The following is a 19,512-nucleotide window of genomic DNA, read 5'->3' as shown; positions in this document are numbered from 1 at the left end:
AGTTTAGGTTTCCTAGCCAGATGAGCAGTTGCCAGGGGACAAAGAAGCCCTGGGTCCTCCCTGGGGCCAAGACATTGAGGTTGAAACCTGAAGGTAGATGAGGTGTCTGTGCAGAAACAACAGGGAGAATGCCATTGGAGGGGAGGGGGTTCAGGGGTGAGGACAAGAGCAGGGTTGCCCTGATAGTCTGAGCCCCTGTGGACAGTGAAGAGATGGGCCCAGCCCTAAAGACCCACTCTGACTAGAGGATCTTAGGTCTGGGCTTCAGGGACCATGAACCCCTGAAGCACCATTGAGTGTGAGTTTCTGCCAGGAGGAGGTCGTTACCTGCTTCCTGGGGGCCAGGAAACTTCAGGGCCGGCATCACAGGGGTGTAGTGGGACACTTTTGTGTTCTCTTTCTCAGGGCAAGCATGAATGAATGCATGAGCAAATGAATGGATGGCTAAATGGCTGGATGAATGGGTGAATGAATGAATAGGTGGATGAATGGATGGATGAATGGATGAACAGACGGATGGATGAATGAATGAATCAGTGAATGGCTGGATAGATGGATGGTTGAATGGATTAACGAATGGATGAATAGATGAATGACTAGATGGCTACATGAACGAATTGATGGAAGGATGGATGGAAGGACGAATAAATGGATGGGTGGGTAGATGAATGGAATAATGAATGAATGGGTAGATGAATGAATGGATGAATGGATGGATGGATGGAATAATGAAGGGATGGATGGATGAGTGGGTAGATGGATGGATGAGTGCATAAGATGGATGGGTAGATGGATAGATGAATGGATGCATGGGTGGATAGATGAAAGAATGGTTGGATGGTTGGGTGGGTGGATGGATGGATTGATGAATAAATGGATGGATGGATGAGCAAATGGATGGATGGATGGAATGGATGGGTAGATGGATAGATGAATGAAAAAATGGATGGATGGATGAATAAATGGATGGATAGATGAATGGATGGAAAGGTGGATGAACAAACAAATGGATGGGTGGATAAATGAATGGATGGATGGGTGGATGATGAATGAATCAACAAATGGTGAGTGGATGGATGAGTGGATGGATGGTTGGTTGGGTGGATGAATGGATGGATGAACAAATGGGTGGGTGGATGAATAAATGGATGAATGAATGGATGGATGGATGGATGGATAGAGGAATGAATAGATGGATGGATGGATAGACAGGAATGAATAGATGGATGAATGAATGGGTGAGCAGATACATGGATGGATAGATGAACAAATGGATGGGTGGATAGGTGGGTGAATGGACTGATCGATGGATAAATGAATGGATGGGTAGATGGATGAATGGGTGGATGATTGAGTGAGTGGATGGGTGGATGAATTAATGAATGAACAAATGGATGGATGGATGAATGGATGAGTGGATGGGGAGATGGATAAATGGATGAGTGGATGGATGGATGGAAGGATAGATGAAAAAATGGATGGATGGATAAATGGATGGGTAGATGGATAAATAAATGGATGCGTGGATGGATGAATGGGTGGGTGGATGAATGGGATGAACGAATGGATGGATGGGTGGGCGGATGGATGGATGGATGGATGGATGTACAAATGCATGGTGCATGGATGGATGAATGAACAAATGGGTGAGTGGATGGATGGATTGGTGGATGAATGAACGGGATGAATGAATGGATGAATGGGTTGGCAGATGAATGAACGGATGGATGGATAAACGAATGAATGAATAAATGGATGGATGGATGGGTGGGTGAATGGGTACATCGATGGGTGGGTGAATGGATGCGTGGATGGGTAGATGGATGGAGGCTTGAGCTGCAAGCACATGGGCCAGAAGAAGACAGGGAATCTGTGGCTCAAGGGAGTCCCACCAGCCCTCTATGTCTGCCTCTGGGTCACAGCAGCCCTTTTTTCTAGGCCACAAAGAGTGTCCTGAGTGTGCCCAACAAAGATGTGGTTCACATGCAGAATGATGTGGAGAGGCTGGAAATTCGAGAGCAAACCAAGAGCAAGTCAGAGGCCAAGTGGAAGTACAAGGTGAGAAGTGCACATATGCATGCACACATGTGTGTGTGTCAGCTTGGTGAGTGTGAGCAGAGGTGAATCTGTGAGGCCCTGTGTGTGTGAAGGAATGTGCAGACATGTGTCTGCTTGTCCTGAGTAGGTAGTGCTGTGGGGTGTGCTTATGTGGGTCTGAGGTGTGTGTGACCACCCATGGACTACATCTTCCTCTGAGTTGGTTGGGATGCAAGAGGTTGAATGTACACCCTGTATGTTGACAGTGTTTCCCTTCACGGTCCACACACTGGTTTTCATTCCCACTCCATGGGGGTCAGGCAACATCGAGGCACTGAGTCCATGGGGTGCAGGCCCCTGAGCACCCCGCAGTGGCCCGGGTGGCCACCAGAGCTATGGGTGACTTTCCTTAGTCATGTTCCCAGTAGCTGCCTCTTCTCACTGACACTAGTTGGGGTCCTGACCCCCCACTTCTGTGTGGGGCTCAGGGACGGCCCTGGTCTTGCTTTTCAGAACAGCAAACCTGACTCCTTACTGAAGATGGAAGAGGAGCAGAAGCTAGAGAAGTCGCCTCTAGCTGGAAACAAAGACAATAAGTTCTCTTTTTCTTTCTCCAACAAGAAACTCCTCGGGTATGTGAGTGCCTGGATGGGAGGGGTGACCTCGCGCGTAACCGACATCACACACACCATACATACTGCATCACACCCACTGCCTTATACCACACACACATTACACACACACTGTGCATGCACTCTGCATCTCACACACACCCCACACACTGCATCACACACAACCACACACACTGCACAACACATACCCCATACACACACAGCCTTTGGCTGACACACCTCTGGGGACTCCTCTCCCTCTGAGCTGCTGACCTCACTGATTGCAGCCCTGTTCCTGGCACGTCTTCATCAGGCCTAGACACCAGCAGAGCCACATCCCTGCCTCCCACCACGCTCCACCTGTAGTGTGGGTGTGAGGAAGCAGACATGCCTGGGTGGGGCTGGGCTGGAAGATACAGCCAGCCTGCAGTGAGGGATGGCCCCCCAGGCAGGGAGGGAGGCCGTGGGACTCCATGAGTGTTAGATGTGTGGCTCTTGTGAGCTGGTGCTGAGGACATGCATGGGGGACAGGGTCCTGGCTCTCAGAGCCCGGTGGCCAGTGGGGAGGGCCTGGTGTGAACCCAACATGGGACCCTGGGTGCTGAGAACGTGACCCACCTGGGAGTCAGGAGGGCCTCCTGGAGATGGCACTGAGCAGAGATTAGGGGGTGTGTTTGGGTGGTGTGGGCATGCTGGATGAGCCTCGGGGTGAGGCAAGGGGTGCGGAGGGCTGTGAGCCCGGTGGCAACCTCGAGAGCCTCATGGTTCCAGCGGCAACACTTGGGCCTGTGTGTGCTCCCGGTGCGTGGGACATGTCACCTGCTGAGGCCCCAGGCCTGGCCGGAGTCAGACAGGTACCAGCAGGAGGGGCGGCCACTTTTCTGCAGCAGCCACTGATTAACTTGGCCGGGTTGTAGTTTCCTCATTGAAGAGATGAGAGGAGAAGGCCTCTTTCTGGGTGGTGGAGAAAGGGAGCAGTGCCCAGGCAGAGTCTTGTGAGTGTCAGGGAGCTCAGGGCAACACGCGAGGCCGTTCAGCCAAGGGGCAGGTCTGCGGGGTCCTGTGGCTGCCCAGCTTCATGGCCCTGGGCGTGTCACTTGCTTTATCTGAAGCTCTGCTTCTAGGTTCCTGGGAAGCTATTAAACGGCATTCACTCTGTGACGGTGCTAGGGAGTTGACGATAGAGATGAGAAAGAGCGGTGTGACTCTAGCCTGTGGACATGTGTGTTCTGTGGCCCAGCCCGTAAGGCAGCGGGCTCACCACCCCTTCACTTAGAGCATTGGAAGCCGCCTCACCTAGGCACTGTATCCAGGTGTCTGCACTTCCATTTGCTCAGAATTGGAGCTGTGTCTGTTTGAAGTTCCAGACTTTTCTGCCTCAGCCTGTTGTCCCTGCTACTATATAGAGAGAAACCTGTCCTCAAACCCCTGGGAAGGCAAAGGCTGGAGCTGCTTGCAGGCCAAGCTCTGAAGTAGTCCTCCATCACCCAGGCAGGGAGACAAATTACACACTGTTTCTTAGACTGTTACATCTATCCTGTAGCCCTGGCCCTGAGTTTATTTTTCCAACATAGCTATGGAGAAAAAAACCAGGAAACTTGGATCCTTTTCCGGTTAAAGACCAATTCAGCATGTGCCAGGATTCCTAGGCAGGCCCGAGGCAGGGCTGAAGCTTGTCCAGTGGCCCTGGGACAGTTGGGGGTCACTGTCTTGAGCATCTAAACTGCCTGGGGAAGGGCTCTCTCTGCCTGAATGTGGTGTGTGGGGAGGCACAGCATTGTGTAGGAGGCCATGGGGTTGGAGAGTGTCCCCTCCTGTGGGCAGATAGCTTCCCACAGTGGGGACTGAAGGCCCAGCCTGGCCTCCTGTCTGCAGAGGCTTGGGCCCTCTACCCTCCTCCCATCTCAACTGGGCCTGAGGCTTCTTCGGATGGAAATTCAAATAGTGGCAACGTCACCTGCCTCCTGGAGGCCATCCTGCCGCGGCCCTGGCAGAGGACCCCTCGGGAGGTCCTACCTGTCCGCTGGCCGTGGGGCTATGTGGATGCTGCTGACCCACTCGCTTCTGCCCTAGCTCCAAGGCTCTCAGGCCCCCGACGAGCCCTGGTGTGTTCGGGGCCTTGCAGAACTTCAAGGAGGACAAGCCCAAGCCCGTGCGGGATGAGTATGAGTACGTGTCGGACGACGGTGAGCTCAAGATCGACGAGTTTCCCATCAGGAGGAAGAAAAACGCCCCGAAAAGGGACTTGTCCTGTGAGTTGGGAGGGGGTGTTGGGGGAGGGGTGTGGGAGAGGCCCATCCCACCCCGGAGAGGTCTTCCCAGGGTGGCTGGCTCCCCGCAAGGCCTCCCGCTGGACTGCCATCTGCTGTGCTTTCAGTCTTGTTGGATAAGAAGGCTGTGCTGCCCACGCCTGTCATGAAGCCAAAGCTGGACTCGGCAGCGTACAAGGTGAGCTGCCTTACAGGCCCCCCTCAGTCTCGGGGGGCATCTCTGGGCAGTCCCCAAGGCCATGGTTTGAGTGACTCCAGGGCGGTCTCTGGGGGTGTTTCTGCATGAGATGGCGAAGGGGCCCCTTACCCTCACCCCACCCTTTCATGAGTGTTCTAAGGTCACATCCAACTCTAAGACACAGTGGTCATCTCTGCCTGGGCGTGCGAGGGGTGTGTCCCCACTGAGCCTCATGCCGGGGGAGGTTATTGGGATCTAGTGTATTAACTGCTTTCCTCCAGCCTGAGGTCCCTCTGGGGCTGCAGGCCCTGCCCCCGCCTCTCCTTCCAACCATGGCGGTGTCTCTTTACATGTGTTACACACTGGGGCTGTCTTGTGTAAGGGTTCCTTTGAACCAGAGTTCCTCTGTGAACATGGTGCACAGTGCGAAGACAGTTTGGTCCTTTGTGGTTCTGAGAGAGCTTTGGCACCCACGTCTGCCCTGTGTGTCCGTGTCTCTGTCTGACCCCAGCAATGTTCATTAGAAGGGCAGCGGCTCTTTAAAAATGTTAAAAAACTGGCTGGGCGCAGAGCTCACACCTGTAATCCCAGCACTTTGGGTGGCTGAGGTGGGTGGATCACAAGGTCAGGAGATTGAGACCATCCTGGCTAACATGGTGAAACCCCATCTCTACTAAAAATACAAAAAATTAGCCGAGCGAGTGAGCCTGTAGTCCCAGCTACTTGGGAGGCTGAGGCAGGAGAATGGTGTGAACCCAGGAGGCGGAGCTTGCAGTGAGCCAAGATTGCACCACTGCACTCCAGCCTGGGCGACAGAGCGAGACTCCATCTCAAAACTTAATAAATAAATAAAAATAAAAATAAAATAAATAAAAATGTTAAAAAACCTAGTTTAGTCCCTGAAGGGAAAAAGTATCCTCCTCCCAACTCCCAGGCCACTTTGATGGCCAGACCCTCCCCTGACCGAAGCCCTGTCCCTCGCGCAGCAGAGTGATGACTCCTCGGACGAGGGTTCGCTGCACATCGACACAGACACCAAGCCCGGCCGCAATGCCAGAGTCAAGAAGGAGAGTGGGAGCTCGGCAGCTGGCATCTTGGACCTGCTGCAGGCCAGTGAGGAGGTCGGCGCGCTGGAGTATAACCCCAGCAGGTGGGCCCCACCACCCGGCAGCACCCAAGAGCGGGGACCAGGCAGGCCCAGGGCTGGCCCTCAGCCATGATGGTGGGAGCCTGCGAGGCAGACGCACAGCTGGAGCCAGTGCTGAGCCGCCCCTGGGCCTGGGCAGAAGGGCACACCTCAGGGTACAGATGCCGGACTGGTTCGTCCCACTGGGGCTTTGCTTTCAATCAAGGGCTTCTTTTTCTTTTAATTTTTCGGGTAAATTCAGAACCACAGGTTTTCAATTTTATGTGCCAAGACTGTTTTTTTTTTCACGTGGAAATCTTTTGGGAATTTCCACATGTACTACAGACGGGTAACTCAGGGGGCAGAGGTGTAGCCCCCTCCATGGTGCCCCTGGGCCCATGTCGGGGGCTGCAGCTGCCATGGGGAGCACAGCCCTCCTGGTCTTCTTGACAGCTGCAGATTCCCATTGCACAGATGGGGAAACCGAGGCTCTGAGGGCTTATACTTGCACGTGGCCACACTGCTAGGAAGCAGCAGAGGCAGGCCCAGAATTTCCATCTGCCTGATTGCAGAACCTGAGCTTGGGGGTCCTGGGGGGTTGACTGATGCTGGGCAGTGATATCTGGGTGTGTGCGGCTGGTCCCTTGTCCAGCAGTGACTTGGATTGAGGAAGATGGAGCCTGTGCTTGGGTCCTGCTCAGTTCCCAAGATGTGCCTCAGAGACTCTGTGGTTTCCAGAATCCATGGGCAACCCAGGGCCATGCTGCTAGCTGCTCCACACAGCCCCAAGCTTGTTCAGTGGGCAGGTGGAGGCCTGCTTTTAGACAGATGGGGGGCTTGGGCAAGGTAGATTAAGGGCTTGATTGAAAAGAGCTTTTGCTAAATCAATTGGCCATACTTTCTTTCATATATTACTATTTTACATGCAATATTATGTTCATGTAATATTGATCAGAAAGCCAGCTGTAAGGTGCTTTTATTTTAATGGGAGTGAAGCATGACAGGAGGCTTCCATAGTGCCTTAGGGGACAGATTTCCTGCTTGGCACTAGGTGGTTCCTGTCCATGTTAAGCCCCTTGCTGCAGAGATGTGCTTGTGGCTGGGGATGAAACCTGGCTGTGAGCTCCTCCTCCCTGTCGGAGGCTGTGGTGCTTCACACAGCTCTTTGGGGGATGCCTGTCTTCTGGGAAGAAGTATGCACTAGCTGACACCTCAGTGACTGGCCTCAGGGGCAGGAGAGGCCCCTAAACACCCTAGGCCCCTCCCGAGGTCCATGGAGAGGCCTGGGGTTCCTGGGGGTGGGGGGTGTCTGAGGCCACCCAAGATGAGGGCAGACAGGGCCAAAAGCCTGGGGGCCACCGGGTGCTTTATTGTGGGCACCTGGGACTTGCAGGGGGAGTGGAGATGGGGACAGAGGTGGGGAGGGTTTTGTGCTCAGGTCTGTGAGGGGGCGCTGTGTCCTGGGCTCCCTGCTGTGAATCTGAGCCCAGGAGTGGGGCAGCCCATCTGTGGACACACTGATAACAAAAGACCCAGAGCTTCCCCGCCCCGCACAACTAGCCCGTGCCTCGGAGCAGTGTGCACGTGCACATGTGCCTGCTAGGGGCCACTGAGGCCGCTGGCCCCCCTCAGCCCGCTGCAGGCAGTTCCTCTCCCAAAGTCTCCCATTTGGAGCGTAGGTCAGTTTTTGATGGTCTATTTGCTCTGTTTTAAGTATCGGCTGCTTGGAAAAAACTGCTGAAGAAAATGGAGGAAAATATGTTAATTTATTGTGGATAGTTTGCTCAGTGTTTATTGCTGGGGGAAAAGGAAAGGATTTGAGTATGATAATTGGTGGATTAAAAGTATTATTTTCCATGCCGACTAGTTAGACGTTGCTCATTGATTCACCAGCAACCCTGCGGGACCTGGGCATGCAGTCCTCACCCTCTTGGGTTGCCCAGACGGCATGGCATGGACCCTCGTAGTGGGTGTCCCTGGCCACCCCCCACCCCCCCGTGGCTAGGTGCAGGCCCCCGCCCTCCAGTCTGTCTGGGCCTTGCAGGCCAGTTGAGGGGTCGGGGCAGGGCCTGCCAGAGGATGCAGGGCAAGCTGCGTGCTCTGGCTGGCTCCTGAGCTGGGGCTGGGAGAGCCTGTTTCTGCGGAGATGTCAGTGAGGGCAGGAGTGACTGCGCTCACTTAGGCAGGCCTTCAGTGCTGCAGCTTGTGTGGCAGGGGCAGTGTGGTCCTGGCACTGTGGGGGCAGCTCCCGGCAGTGCCTTCTGAGGAGTGCTTGAGGCTGACCGTGCTTGATTTCCCATTGTTGTGGCTTTCACACCTCAATCCTGTTCAGTCCCTGTGAAACCCAAAATGCAACGCAGTCCAGTGTATCTCAGACAGGGCCTGGGAGGTGGCATTGGTGAGGGCTGCAGTGAGGGCGCCTGCCCCGGCACTGGGCATCTTCCTGAGTCTGCCGGACCCTCAGAGAGCAGTGGGTTCGGGCCTCAGCACTGTCCAGCATGGGTAACTTTTGTCCAAGTTGCCTCACCAGCCCTAGGACTCCCTCTGTGTCTGGGCTCCCTGTGGCAGCTTCCTCTCCCTGTCCTGCTGTAGCAGAGCCTCAGTCTTGGGAGCCCTCTTGCTTCTGAACCAGGACTGGTCCTGGTGGGGCCATTGCCCTGGGTGCCTCAGTCTCTGTGTCTGGTAACAGAGGTGGGCACAGGCATGCAGAGCTGGGTGGCCCGCCTGCCACTGTATTGGCCTCTTCCTTCTTGTCTCACATGTGTGCTGTCTCTGGCAAGGGGTTCTGGGTATACAAGCCCCCATTACAGTGCCTGGATGTGCTCACAGCCACAGGCTTCCCAGCCCCTCTCATCTGAATGGTTTTACTGAAAGTGCCTCCAGTGCTTCTGGGAAGTGGTGGAGAGGGGATGGGCAGCTCGAGAGACAGTGATGCTGATGCAAGAGTCCTGAAGGGGCAGGTCCAGGGAGCAGAGGGAGAGGACGGCAGGCACCCTGTGTGCCCCAAGTATGGGCCCAGGAGTGGCTAGATGCAGTGACAGGTGTGGCTGGGCCTCCCCTGTAAGGTGGGGTGGGCTGCCTTGTCCTGGGGCCAGGTTTGGGCCACAGGGAAGTGGGCAGGGGTGAGGACTAGAAAGGGACGTTGCAGGGTGTACCTGCTGGGCTGGACAACGTGAGTGGTGGGGAAGCCTGGGGCACCTGTCCTGGCTACATACAGCATCTGGAGCCCAGGGCAGGCCCCTGACTCAGAGTTTCTGGGTGGGGCCTGGGCCTTGACATTTATAAAGCTTCCCAGGTAGTTCTGGTGCACAGACAGGTGAGGGTCCTGGCTGCAGGGGGTTGTGGGCGGTGGGGCAGGGCCCTGTGAAGAGGCCAGGGCTGCAACCCATGGGAGGGCCTGGCAGGGAGGTCCCCAAGGAGCCCAGGACTTGGCCTTGGGGGTCCTTGCTGTCCAGCAGCACCAAGCCCCTGGTTCTGTGGGATGACAGTGGTCACCCCATTTCACCACTCTGTGAGCCTAGACAGGCTGATCACACACTGGGTGTCTCAGAAGATTCTTCTGGAAGGAGGGGAGCCAGTGTAGACAGGAGGAGGTGTGTGCATAGGCATGGGGCAGAGGAGGAGGATGCGGATGCGAGACAGGCTGGGCGCTATGGGAGGGGCCACCTGAAGCTGAGGGCAGCGGGGGTGCGGACAGGGCAAAGAGAAAGCCTGGGAGTCTGTGTGGAGCCTGCCAGAAGTGGGTGAACTTGGACTGAGCTGAGGTGCAGCTGTGTCTGTTCAGGTGCAGATGCAGCTGCAGGTCTATGTTCAGGTGGGTGCAGGTGTGGGGGTAGGTGCAGGTGTAGATGCAGGTGGGGGTGCAGGGTGGGGGTAGGTGCAGGTGTAGACGCAGGTGGGGGTACATGTGTGGGGGTAGGTGTAGGTGCAGATGCAGGTGTGGATGTAGGTGTGGGAGTAGGTACAGGTGTAGATGCAGCTGTGGGTGTGGGAGTAGGCACAGGTGCAGATGCAGGTGTGGGTGTGGGAGTAGGCACAGGTGTAGATGCAGCTGTGGGTGTGGGAGTAGGCACAGGTGTAGTTGCAGGTGTGTGGGAGCAGGCACAGGTGTAGATGCAGATGTGGGTGTGGGAGTAGGCACAGGTGTAGATGCAGATGTGAGTGTGGGAGTAGGCACAGGTGTAGATGCAGGTGTGCGTGTGGCAGTAGGCACAGGTGTAGATGCAGGTGTGGGTGTGGGTGTGGGAGTAGGCACAGGTGTAGGTGCAGGTGCGGGTGTGGGAGTAGGCACAGGTGCAGATGCAGATGTGGGTGTGGATGTAGGTACAGGTGTAGATGCAGATGTGGGTGTGGGAGTAGGGTCAGGTGTAGATGCAGGTGTGGGTGTGGATGTAGGTACAGGTGTAGATGCAGATGTGGGTGTGGGAGTAGGGTCAGGTGTAGATGCAGGTGTGGGTGTGGATGTAGGTACAGGTGTAGATGCAGATGTGGGTGTGGGAGTAGGGTCAGGTGTAGATGCAGGTGTGAGTGTGGGAGTAGGCACAGGTGTAGGTGCAGGTGTGGGTGTGGCAGTAGGCACAGGTGCAGGTGCAGGTGTGGGTGTGGGAGTAGGTACAGGTGTAGATGCAGGTGTGGGTGTGGGAGTAGGCACAGGTGTGAGTGTGGGAGTAGGCACAGGTGTACATGCAGGTATGGGTGTAGGTACAGGTGCAGATGCGGGTGTGGGTGCAGGTGTGGGGGTAGGTATAGGTGTAGATGCAGGTACGGGTGTAGGTGTAGGCACCAGTGTAGATGGAGGTGTGGGTATGGGTGTAGGCACAGGTGTAGATGCAGGTGCGGGGGTGGAGGTAGGTACAGGTGTAGATGCAGGTGTGGTTGGAGGTACAGGTGTAGATGCAGGTATGGGTATAGGAGTAGGTACAGGTGTAGATGCAGGTATGGGTATAAGAGTAGGTACAGGTGTAGATGCAGGTATGGGTATAGGAGTAGGTACAGGTGTAGATGCAGGTATGGGTATAGGAGTAGGTACAGGTGTAGATGCATGTATGGGTGTAGGTGTAGGAACAGGTGTAGATGCAAGTGCAGGGGTGGAGGTAGGTACAGGTGTAGATGCAGGTGTGGTTGGAGGTACAGGTGTAGATGCAGGTGCAGGTGTGAGGGTAGGTACAGGTGTAGATGCACGTATGGGTATAGGAGTAGGTGCAGGTGTAGATGCATGTATGGGTGTAGGTGCAGATGCAGGTGTGGGTACAGGTGTGGGTGTGGAGAGAAGTTGCAGGTCACTGGGGAAAGCGTGTGCCATGGGAGGGAGTGGGCTACGCTGCCCCATCTCAGGGTGACACATGGAAAGGTTCCCTACAAAGTGGGGTAAGGAATGCCCAGGGCTAGTTTTGTAGTTGGGAGAGAGGCACAGGGTGGACCAAGGGGGTACACAGAGTGGCTGGGGTGCAGGAGGAATGTCACTGAGTCGGCTTGCTGGCTTTAAGGTGTGAGAGACCAGTGCGTGACCATATGAGGGTCTGGACCCTCCTTCCCATCTGCTGTCTTCCGTCTCCTCTCCATGCCCATCTCTGTCTCTAGGCCTCCAGCCCTCCCTGTGGCGTATGGGTGGATGAGCAGAGCTGGATGAGGGGAGTGGCTGGCCTCTTCCAAGGGAGAAGTCATCAGCTCACTGCCACCCTCTCTGCTCCACGCCTTCTGCCTGCCACCTGGGCCAGGAGTTTGTGCAGGAGTTCGTGCAGGCCATAGGCTGTTGTTTAAGTGCCTGGGCTGCAGGCCAAGAGCACTGGGCTGAGTGCCTGTCTCTCTGTGCCCCTAGCCAGCCCCCGGCCTCCCCCAGCACACAGGAAGCCATTCAGGGAATGCTGTCCATGGCCAACCTGCAGGCCTCCGACTCCTGCCTGCAGACCACGTGGGGCGCTGGCCAGGCCAAGGGGAGCTCGCTGGCTGCCCATGGTGCCCGGAAGAATGGGGGTGGCAGTGGCAAGAGTGCAGGCAAACGACTGCTGAAGAGGGCTGCCAAGAACAGTGTCGACCTGGACGACTACGAGGAAGAGCAGGACCACCTGGATGCCTGCTTCAAGGACTCAGACTACGGTGAGTGTCACTCCTGCGTGGGGCAGGGCCCATGCTCAGCCCTAGAAGGCCTGGCTGAGAATGGAGACAGTAGCATAAACATGCAGCTCTCCAAGTTACAGCAGGCCTCAGCTCAGCAAAACCCTCGGCCTCTGACTGCTGTCCCGGGAGACCCTCCTGTGAGCGAGACTGGCCGGGGCCCACATCTGGTGGACAGGCTTGGGCTTCGTGGTGGGGCCTACTCTAGTTTGACAAACAGAATGACAGCAAAGTGAACTCCTGTTTTCTGGGCTCTGGAGGTGTGTGGCACCGGGCGCCATCTTGCTTCCTCCTGAACCTTGGGTCCTGGGCATTCCTCGACAGGCCCCGGAGGTTGAAGGACCACAACCTGCAGTGAGTGTAGGGTGGCACTTGGCTTTTGAGGGTCACAGGGTCACCGCCTCACCGTGTTGGGGCAGCTCCCCACCAGCCACAGGTCATGCCGTACAATGTCCCCTCCACCTAGACCCGCCAGGCAGGGTCGGGGCTGTCAGAGCCCACCCTCCATGGACGTTAGACGTTTTCCCTTTTCATAGCAACAGAAGGAGTTGTGAGGAGTTTTCACCAAACAGAACCTTTCCTGGAGCCTCAAAGTGTTTCTCTTGCAGGAACTGAGATGCCCTAGTTTGATTGTGGGGTCCCATCCTTCCCTGGTCCCCCACTCTCTGCTGTAGCTTCCTCCAGGTGGGGCCTCTGGGGATCTCAAGCTCCGTGAACAGATGTACGGAGGGCAGCCCTTAGAGGCCAGGGGCTTGCAGGCACTGGGGCTAGGCTGCACAGATGAGGCTGGGCAGGTAGATGCAGGTGCCTTCTTGTCTGGAGAGTCTCTGCCCCTCTGGATAATCTCTGGGGCCTGTGCCCATGCCTGGGGTGTCCTCACCATGGGCAGCTTCCATCACAGCTGACAGTGACACAGCGTGGCAGGCCTTAGTGTAGGCCCTGGGGTTGCTGGCGAGGAAGGTCTGCAGCCACCTGTACCCCCCCCGCCCTCCTCCGTGGACCTGCCCTGCACTCAGCGGGCCACGCCTTCCCTCTGCCTCCCTCTAGTTTACCCCTCACTGGAGTCAGATGAAGACAACCCCATCTTTAAGTCCCGGTCGAAGAAAAGGAAAGGCTCAGACGACGCTCCCTACAGCCCAACAGGTAGTGCTGGGACAGGGGTAGGGGGTCCACCTGACACCCAGTGTGGAAGCTGTGACTTTGTCTGTGGTCCCTCCAGCCCCTGAGAATGTGGGCTCAGCTCTGCACCTGTCCTATCCTGAGGGCTGGGCAGCCCGTCCCGCTGGGGTTGGTCAGCTGCTTGCAGGAGTGCCGTGGGCTTCACTTCTGCTTTGCTTCTGGGGGCCTGGGAGCCCAGATGTGCTTCTACACAGCCCCAACTCAAAAGCCCTCACTCCTCTGGCCGGCTCCTCTCTGGTTTCTTCCTCAATGGGCAGCTCTGTGAGGGTCACCTTTGTACCGGAGGCACCCACTTGATGGTGGCTGAGGGACACCTGCTGGGGCAGCCAGTGGGGTGAGGCCTTGTCCACCTTCCACATTACCCTCACCCGCCTGCCCAGACTCTCTGATGTTGCTGGGCCTCCTGGGCTCTGCCCCATGCAGACCCCACTGTGGCATCTTCCCCCTTGGGTGGGGCAGCTGACCCTGCCCTATTGTGAGGCAGCTTCACAGCCAGGAATCCCTGTGCTTAGGCCTGCCTGGCCAGGGGGACAGGCTGGGGTGGGGGCAGGGTAGCCCCAAACCAGGAGGGGTGGACAGGCTGTGGCCCACAGCTTGAGGGGGCTGGCCCTTCTTTTCCACAGCAAGGGTCGGCCCATCGGTGCCAAGACAGGACAGGCCTGTGCGTGAGGGTACACGGGTGGCTTCCATCGAGACCGGGCTGGCGGCTGCTGCAGCTAAGTTGTCCCAGCAGGTGAGGAGGAGCGAGAAGGACACACGGCAGCCAGGTCCCTGCTTCCCCCACCTGGTGGGCTCAGGTTCCCCAAGGCACCTGTTTCTCCACCCCATACACAGACCCACTGAGCCAGGGGTGGTCACAGGCTTGGGGACATTTGATTAGAGAGTGCCCTATTCCTCCAGGCCCTAAATTCCCCGTGTGGGGTCCGGGGGAGCTAGGAATTGACGACTGGGGCCCTGACACTGGACAGCCCTATTCGTGCCAAGGCTGGGCTACTCTCTGGTACAACAGCAGCTTGGAGGGAGCTCCCCTTCCCCTCCCCCCATCACACGGGTGTTTTTGAGTTGTCCTCAGTTGGGAAATGAGGTGTTCTGTCTCTACATGCTCCTAAAAATCTCATCTCCCACCTTTAGCTCCTCCCAGCTCAGAAATGGAGGGTCCTAGAGCCTCACATACCCTCCCAACCAGGCCCAACCTCATCTGGGCACACAAGGAAGTTATTAGGATCAAAGTGAATATTCTTCCAGAACTGGGAGATGTATATGGCCACTGAGTGGGGTGATGGGGTAGGAGTGCCATCCTACAGGCTCAACTGCTAGGTTAACTCACACTGACAGGGAGGCCAGGCAGCTGCTGTGGGTGCTGGCGCCCTGTCCCTGTGCATCCTGTGCCCCCGGCGGCCCAGAGTCAGGCCTCAGGCCCCTGCTGCCCAGCCCTGCTGTGCTCAAGGGCCCCTGGCAAGGCCATGCCGGGAGCTCCCTGCTCTGTTGGTCCAAGTGGGCTGTGCGTCTGAGGCTGCCCTGCATGTTTTGTTCAAAGGAGGAGCAGAAAAGCAAGAAAAAAAAGAGTGCCAAGAGGAAGCTGACTCCTAACACCACCTCCCCTTCCACCTCCACCTCCATCTCTGCTGGCACCACCTCCACCTCCACCACGCCAGCCTCTACCACCCCTGCCTCCACCACACCGGCCTCCACCACCCCGGCCTCCACCAGCACGGCCAGCAGCCAGGCCTCGCAGGAGGGCAGCTCGCCAGAGCCCCCGCCTGAGTCGCATAGCAGCAGCCTGGCGGACCATGAGTACACAGCCGCTGGCGCCTTCACCGGGGCCCAGGCTGGCCGCGCCTCCCAGCCCATGGCCCCTGGGGTCTTTCTCACACAGAGGCGGCCCTCCGCATCGTCTCCAAACAACAACACCGCTGCCAAAGGTACTGTGCCTGCTGGAGGGAGCCTGCAGCCCGCCTGCCCTGCCTGCCCCCATGGGCAGCCCCAGACATGCAGACTCGGCCCATGGTAGAGGGCAGCACATTGGGAGGGCTCCTGGGCCTTGGGTGGCAGGGTGCTGTGGTCCAAGTTGGTTGCATCTTTGTGTGAGCGTATCCCACAGTACAGGACGTGTGCTTTCATCCTTCTGCTCAGTGGGCGTGCTCAGCCCCTGATCTGCCTGCACCCCTGCACCCCAGCCGTGGGGCCGGCCAGCTGTGGAGACTGAGTGATGCAGCACGGGGTGCTGGCAGTGGCTCCTGGCCTTGTTACTGGGGGTGGTGCCCAGGCATCCTCATGTCCTCCTCATAATGCCATCCCCAAGCCCATGTCCATCCTACCTGCCAGGGCCCCTTGAGGACACGGCCTCTGAGGCGGAGGCTTTGCCAGTGATCCCGGACTCCTGAAGGGTGCTGAGCTCGGAGCTGGGGCTTCATAGGCCCATTTTACAGATGGGGGACTGCAGGCTGCCCCTTAGTGTCAGCGGGACCCTCCCCCCCACCGGCATGCCACGCCCCTTGCCATCTAGCTTACCTTCCCTTTTTGTGTCCCCTCCCCGACTCCCCTAGGAAAACGTACGAAAAAGGGCATGGCGACCGCCAAGCAGAGGCTTGGGAAAATTTTGAAAATTCATCGGAACGGGAAACTACTCCTTTAAGATTTGGAAAGCCAGGATCCTTCTGCTCCGCTCAGGACCCCCGGAGCCCCGCGAAAACATCTGCCTCCCAGGAGGGTGCCGAGCTGCCTCACCAGGGAGGGCCTTGCCTCTTCCCGGCTGCCATCTCCCCAACAAGCGTCTGTCCCTTCAGCCGGCAGAGCGAGCCCAGCGTGGCCCCTCAATTTGAAAATGGACGTCTTTTCTCAAGTTGCTAAGAGTGACCTGTCCCAGAAAAGCGGCCCTGCAAGTTTGAGGACCGCTTATTCCACTTTAAGGACAGCCTTCAGGCCCCCTGAGCGTGGGTGTGATTGCAGGGCCTCTGCAGCTCTGCTGAGAGCATGAGTCCTTCAAGGAAGGCAGAGTGAGCCAATGCTCACCAGCCCCAGAGTCAGAGCTGGCCACAGGCTGGCAGCCTCCAGGGGCTTAAAAAAAAAGGCAAAGAACACAGAAAGAGGAGGAGCAAGTGGGATGTTTATGTCCCCCCTTCTCTTCCTGAGTGATTCTCAGCCAAGTCCAGACAGTGCTCGGCGGGTGAGGAAGGGTCTGCCCCGAGCTTTCTGGTTGGCAGGTGGCAGCAGGATGGTGGGTGTTCAGCCTGAATGCCCAGGAGCATTTCTTGGGGGCAGCTAAGACTGGCAGCTGGGTTGGTGTGTTAGCGGGCAGGGGAGCCATTGTGGGGTCCCCAGGAAAGGGCAAGGGCTCAGCCACATCTTGGGGTCTGGGAGGCCCAGGCTAAGCCATGTGGCAGGGACCGTCTTGCCCTGCTGGCCACACTCTGGAGAAGCACTTCTCAGCCAAGGCACCCCTGCCCTGGGACTGGCAGGGCAGGGGCAGGGACAGCGGCCAGGCGGCCCGAGGACTTACGGTCGGCACTTCTCTGTTCTCCCGTGTCAGCGTGTGGTGTCGCCTGCATGGGTCGTACCTGGATGGTGTGTCCACCATCGACACGGAGGGGCTGGATTTGTTTCTCAGGCAATCCTGTATTTTAATTTTAGATGTATTTCCTGAAGCATATTTTTCATAGAATGTAGCGTGTAAATAGCTTTTTAAATAACTTCTTTTTTATAAGAGTAAAAGTATCTTTAGGAATTTCTTTCTATAGAGTTCTTCATTAACATTTATACGAGTTTTTTGCTGAGTCAGATGGACAGTTGGGTTCTGATGCTTTTTCCTTCTCCTTTCCTTTTATTATTATTTTTTTTTCTTTTAAGAACTAAGGTATTGCCTGAAAAACAAGTGATGTCTGTGCAGCCTTACACTCTGTCTTTACAGAAGCAAATAGTACACAAAAGATCTATTTCAGACACATTTTGAAGATGAATCTTCAACTTTAATACCAGCTCTTTGTTTTCCTTGTATGATGAGGGGATTGGGGGATACAGTTATTTTACTAGCACCTTGTGAAGTGTTTCCGTGTTTTGTGATGCTGTAATTTATTAATGTTTGTAGCTTTTTATATTTGTACATTTCTTATGAGCTTTGTTTATATACCCATTACCTGGATGTTTTGTCCACGGGGAGAGGCAGCTTGGTGGAGGCCTTATCCACTCCCACTTGTCCTGTTTGGAGGGACGCAGTCCCTAGGGCCCGAGGCTGGGTGGGAGACGGGGAGTCTCGCGGGGCCCCAGGCTTATTCAGAACTGGTGTTTTTAAAGTTTCCTTTACCCTGCCCTTGTTGAACATTTATATAATCTAACCTGGACATCAAGCTGTTCTCTCTCTCTCTTTTTTTTAATTTTATTATTATTATTTTGGCAACATGTACATTTCTAACAAAGTTTATCGTGGCTATTAAAGTGTTTTATTTCCCAATTCATATTACTCTTGTATCGAGTCCATGAGGTCTAAGGCAACTTAGATCAAAGTTTTAAAAAAGTAAAAATATTTCAGGTTTTGTACAGAACCATGTCTGTGTCATTTCTGCCTCGACTGTAGTTGTTCACCCTGGCAGTGAGGGTGGTGGGGAGGCTCCAGCCACCTGCGTTCCTCATGGAAAGCTTCGGGTTGCTCAGCCAAATCACACACAGCACCCCAAGCTGGCTGGCAGGAGTGGACAGAAGAGACCCTCGGGGGCTGCAGGGGTGGCAGCAGCGTTTGTCAGTCCCAGCCCTGAGGATGTCCTCGGGAAGCCTCTAGAACCTTCTTTTGGACTCAAGGGTATGGTGTTTGGCTGAGTCCAGTAGGCACACACGTGCACCCCAGCACGGATGCACACCCAGAAGCATTCAGTCCCTTGCACGGTTCTAGCCTAAGTCTGATGTGATTACAGCTAACTACCAGGAACAGCCCTTACCTGACAGAGGCACTCAAATGGTGCAAGCCCAGGGAGGGTGCTGAGCGCAGGGGTGGGGTCGCTGCTCGTGATGTGTGGCAGGCAGGGCTGCTGGGACACAGGTGAGGCCTGGGTCAGTCTGTTGGTGGGGGTGCATGCGTGGGGGTGCTGGTGACAATGTTGAGGACCACGGATAAACAGGCCATTTGGCGTTTATTGAAGAAACACGAATAACCTCGGGCCATTTGGGCAGGCAGATGCTGAGAATCAAGGGGTGTGATGACGGCTGGACTGGCCCAGGCCCCCACACATGGGGTCTTGCCCTGGGATGGGAGCTGGGAGTGGGATAAGCTGGAGACAAGTTTGGCCTGGGTCACCCAAGGTTGCTCAGCTTGCAGGTTGCTGAGCAGGGTCGGCCGTGGCTGCCAACACCCTGAGGAAGCAGGATCTCCAGTAGACCCTGAGCAGAGGGCTCTGCCGTGCTGGGTGTCTGACCCACCACTGCAAGATTCTAGGGGTTTTGTCAACCCGCAGGCCTGTGGTCATTCACTCCATGCAGTTTGTCATGTGGCACAGGAAACTAACCCAAGGCTGCCCTTGGGCAAGTCCTTTCTCGCTCTGAGCTTTGTTTCCTCCAGTCCCTGCTGGGTGCTCCGGGGGATGCTCCCACCAGGCATGGTGGTCGAGCCCCCAGGAGGAACCCCTCCAGGACCTGGGGGCTCCCCAGGATAGGGCGGGGTCCCAGTGCTGCCCCCAGGTGATGCCTGGGACCCATGCTGGGGCTGCCCAGGCTGCCAGGCATTTTGGATGCCCCTGGGCTGTGGGCACTCCCACAGCCTGAGCCACTCCGCTGGACTCCACAAGAGCTGGGTATCCTCTGCACACCCCCAGGCTGCCTGGGAAGCTGGCCTGTCCTTGCCAGGTCCAGCTAGGGACTGTCCTGTGGTTCCCCCAGGAGTCCCTGCACCTTCAGCCCCGCAGCCACTGAGATAAAGTGTGCAGTGCCCTTCAGGCCCGGGCTCTGGAGCTCCAACCACCCTCAGTCTGGCCGGCCCCCTGGGCCCAGCATCTGAATCTTGGTGGAGCTGTC

The 19,512-nt window shown here is 56.3% G+C and overlaps 1 protein-coding gene across 3 annotated transcripts in view; it reads left to right on the top strand.

Moving 5' to 3' along the window:
* Nucleotides 1-18,053, top strand: part of PHF2 (PHD finger protein 2) — a 103,590-nt gene extending 85,537 nt beyond the window's left edge. For 2 of the 3 annotated variants that reach the window (XM_034967766.3, XM_063594321.1), the window contains exons 13-22: nt 1,939-2,058; nt 2,551-2,669; nt 4,722-4,900; nt 5,026-5,096; nt 6,083-6,246; nt 12,041-12,318; nt 13,384-13,479; nt 14,139-14,248; nt 15,053-15,437; nt 16,062-18,053. In XM_034967766.3, coding sequence (XP_034823657.1) covers nt 1,939-2,058; nt 2,551-2,669; nt 4,722-4,900; nt 5,026-5,096; nt 6,083-6,246; nt 12,041-12,318; nt 13,384-13,479; nt 14,139-14,248; nt 15,053-15,437; nt 16,062-16,150 — 1,611 coding nt within the window. In that variant the 3' untranslated portion in view covers nt 16,151-18,053. The remainder of the gene's footprint in view (nt 1-1,938; nt 2,059-2,550; nt 2,670-4,721; nt 4,901-5,025; nt 5,097-6,082; nt 6,247-12,040; nt 12,319-13,383; nt 13,480-14,138; nt 14,249-15,052; nt 15,438-16,061) is intronic. The other variant, XM_034967768.4, reaches the window with a different exon arrangement.
* The last annotated feature ends 1,459 nt before the right edge of the window (nt 18,054-19,512 follow it).

Source organism: Pan paniscus, chromosome 11 (genome assembly GCF_029289425.2).
Source record: "Pan paniscus chromosome 11, NHGRI_mPanPan1-v2.0_pri, whole genome shotgun sequence".
Taxonomy (NCBI): Eukaryota; Metazoa; Chordata; class Mammalia; order Primates; family Hominidae; genus Pan; species Pan paniscus.
This window is presented reverse-complemented; position numbering and strand designations above follow the sequence as displayed.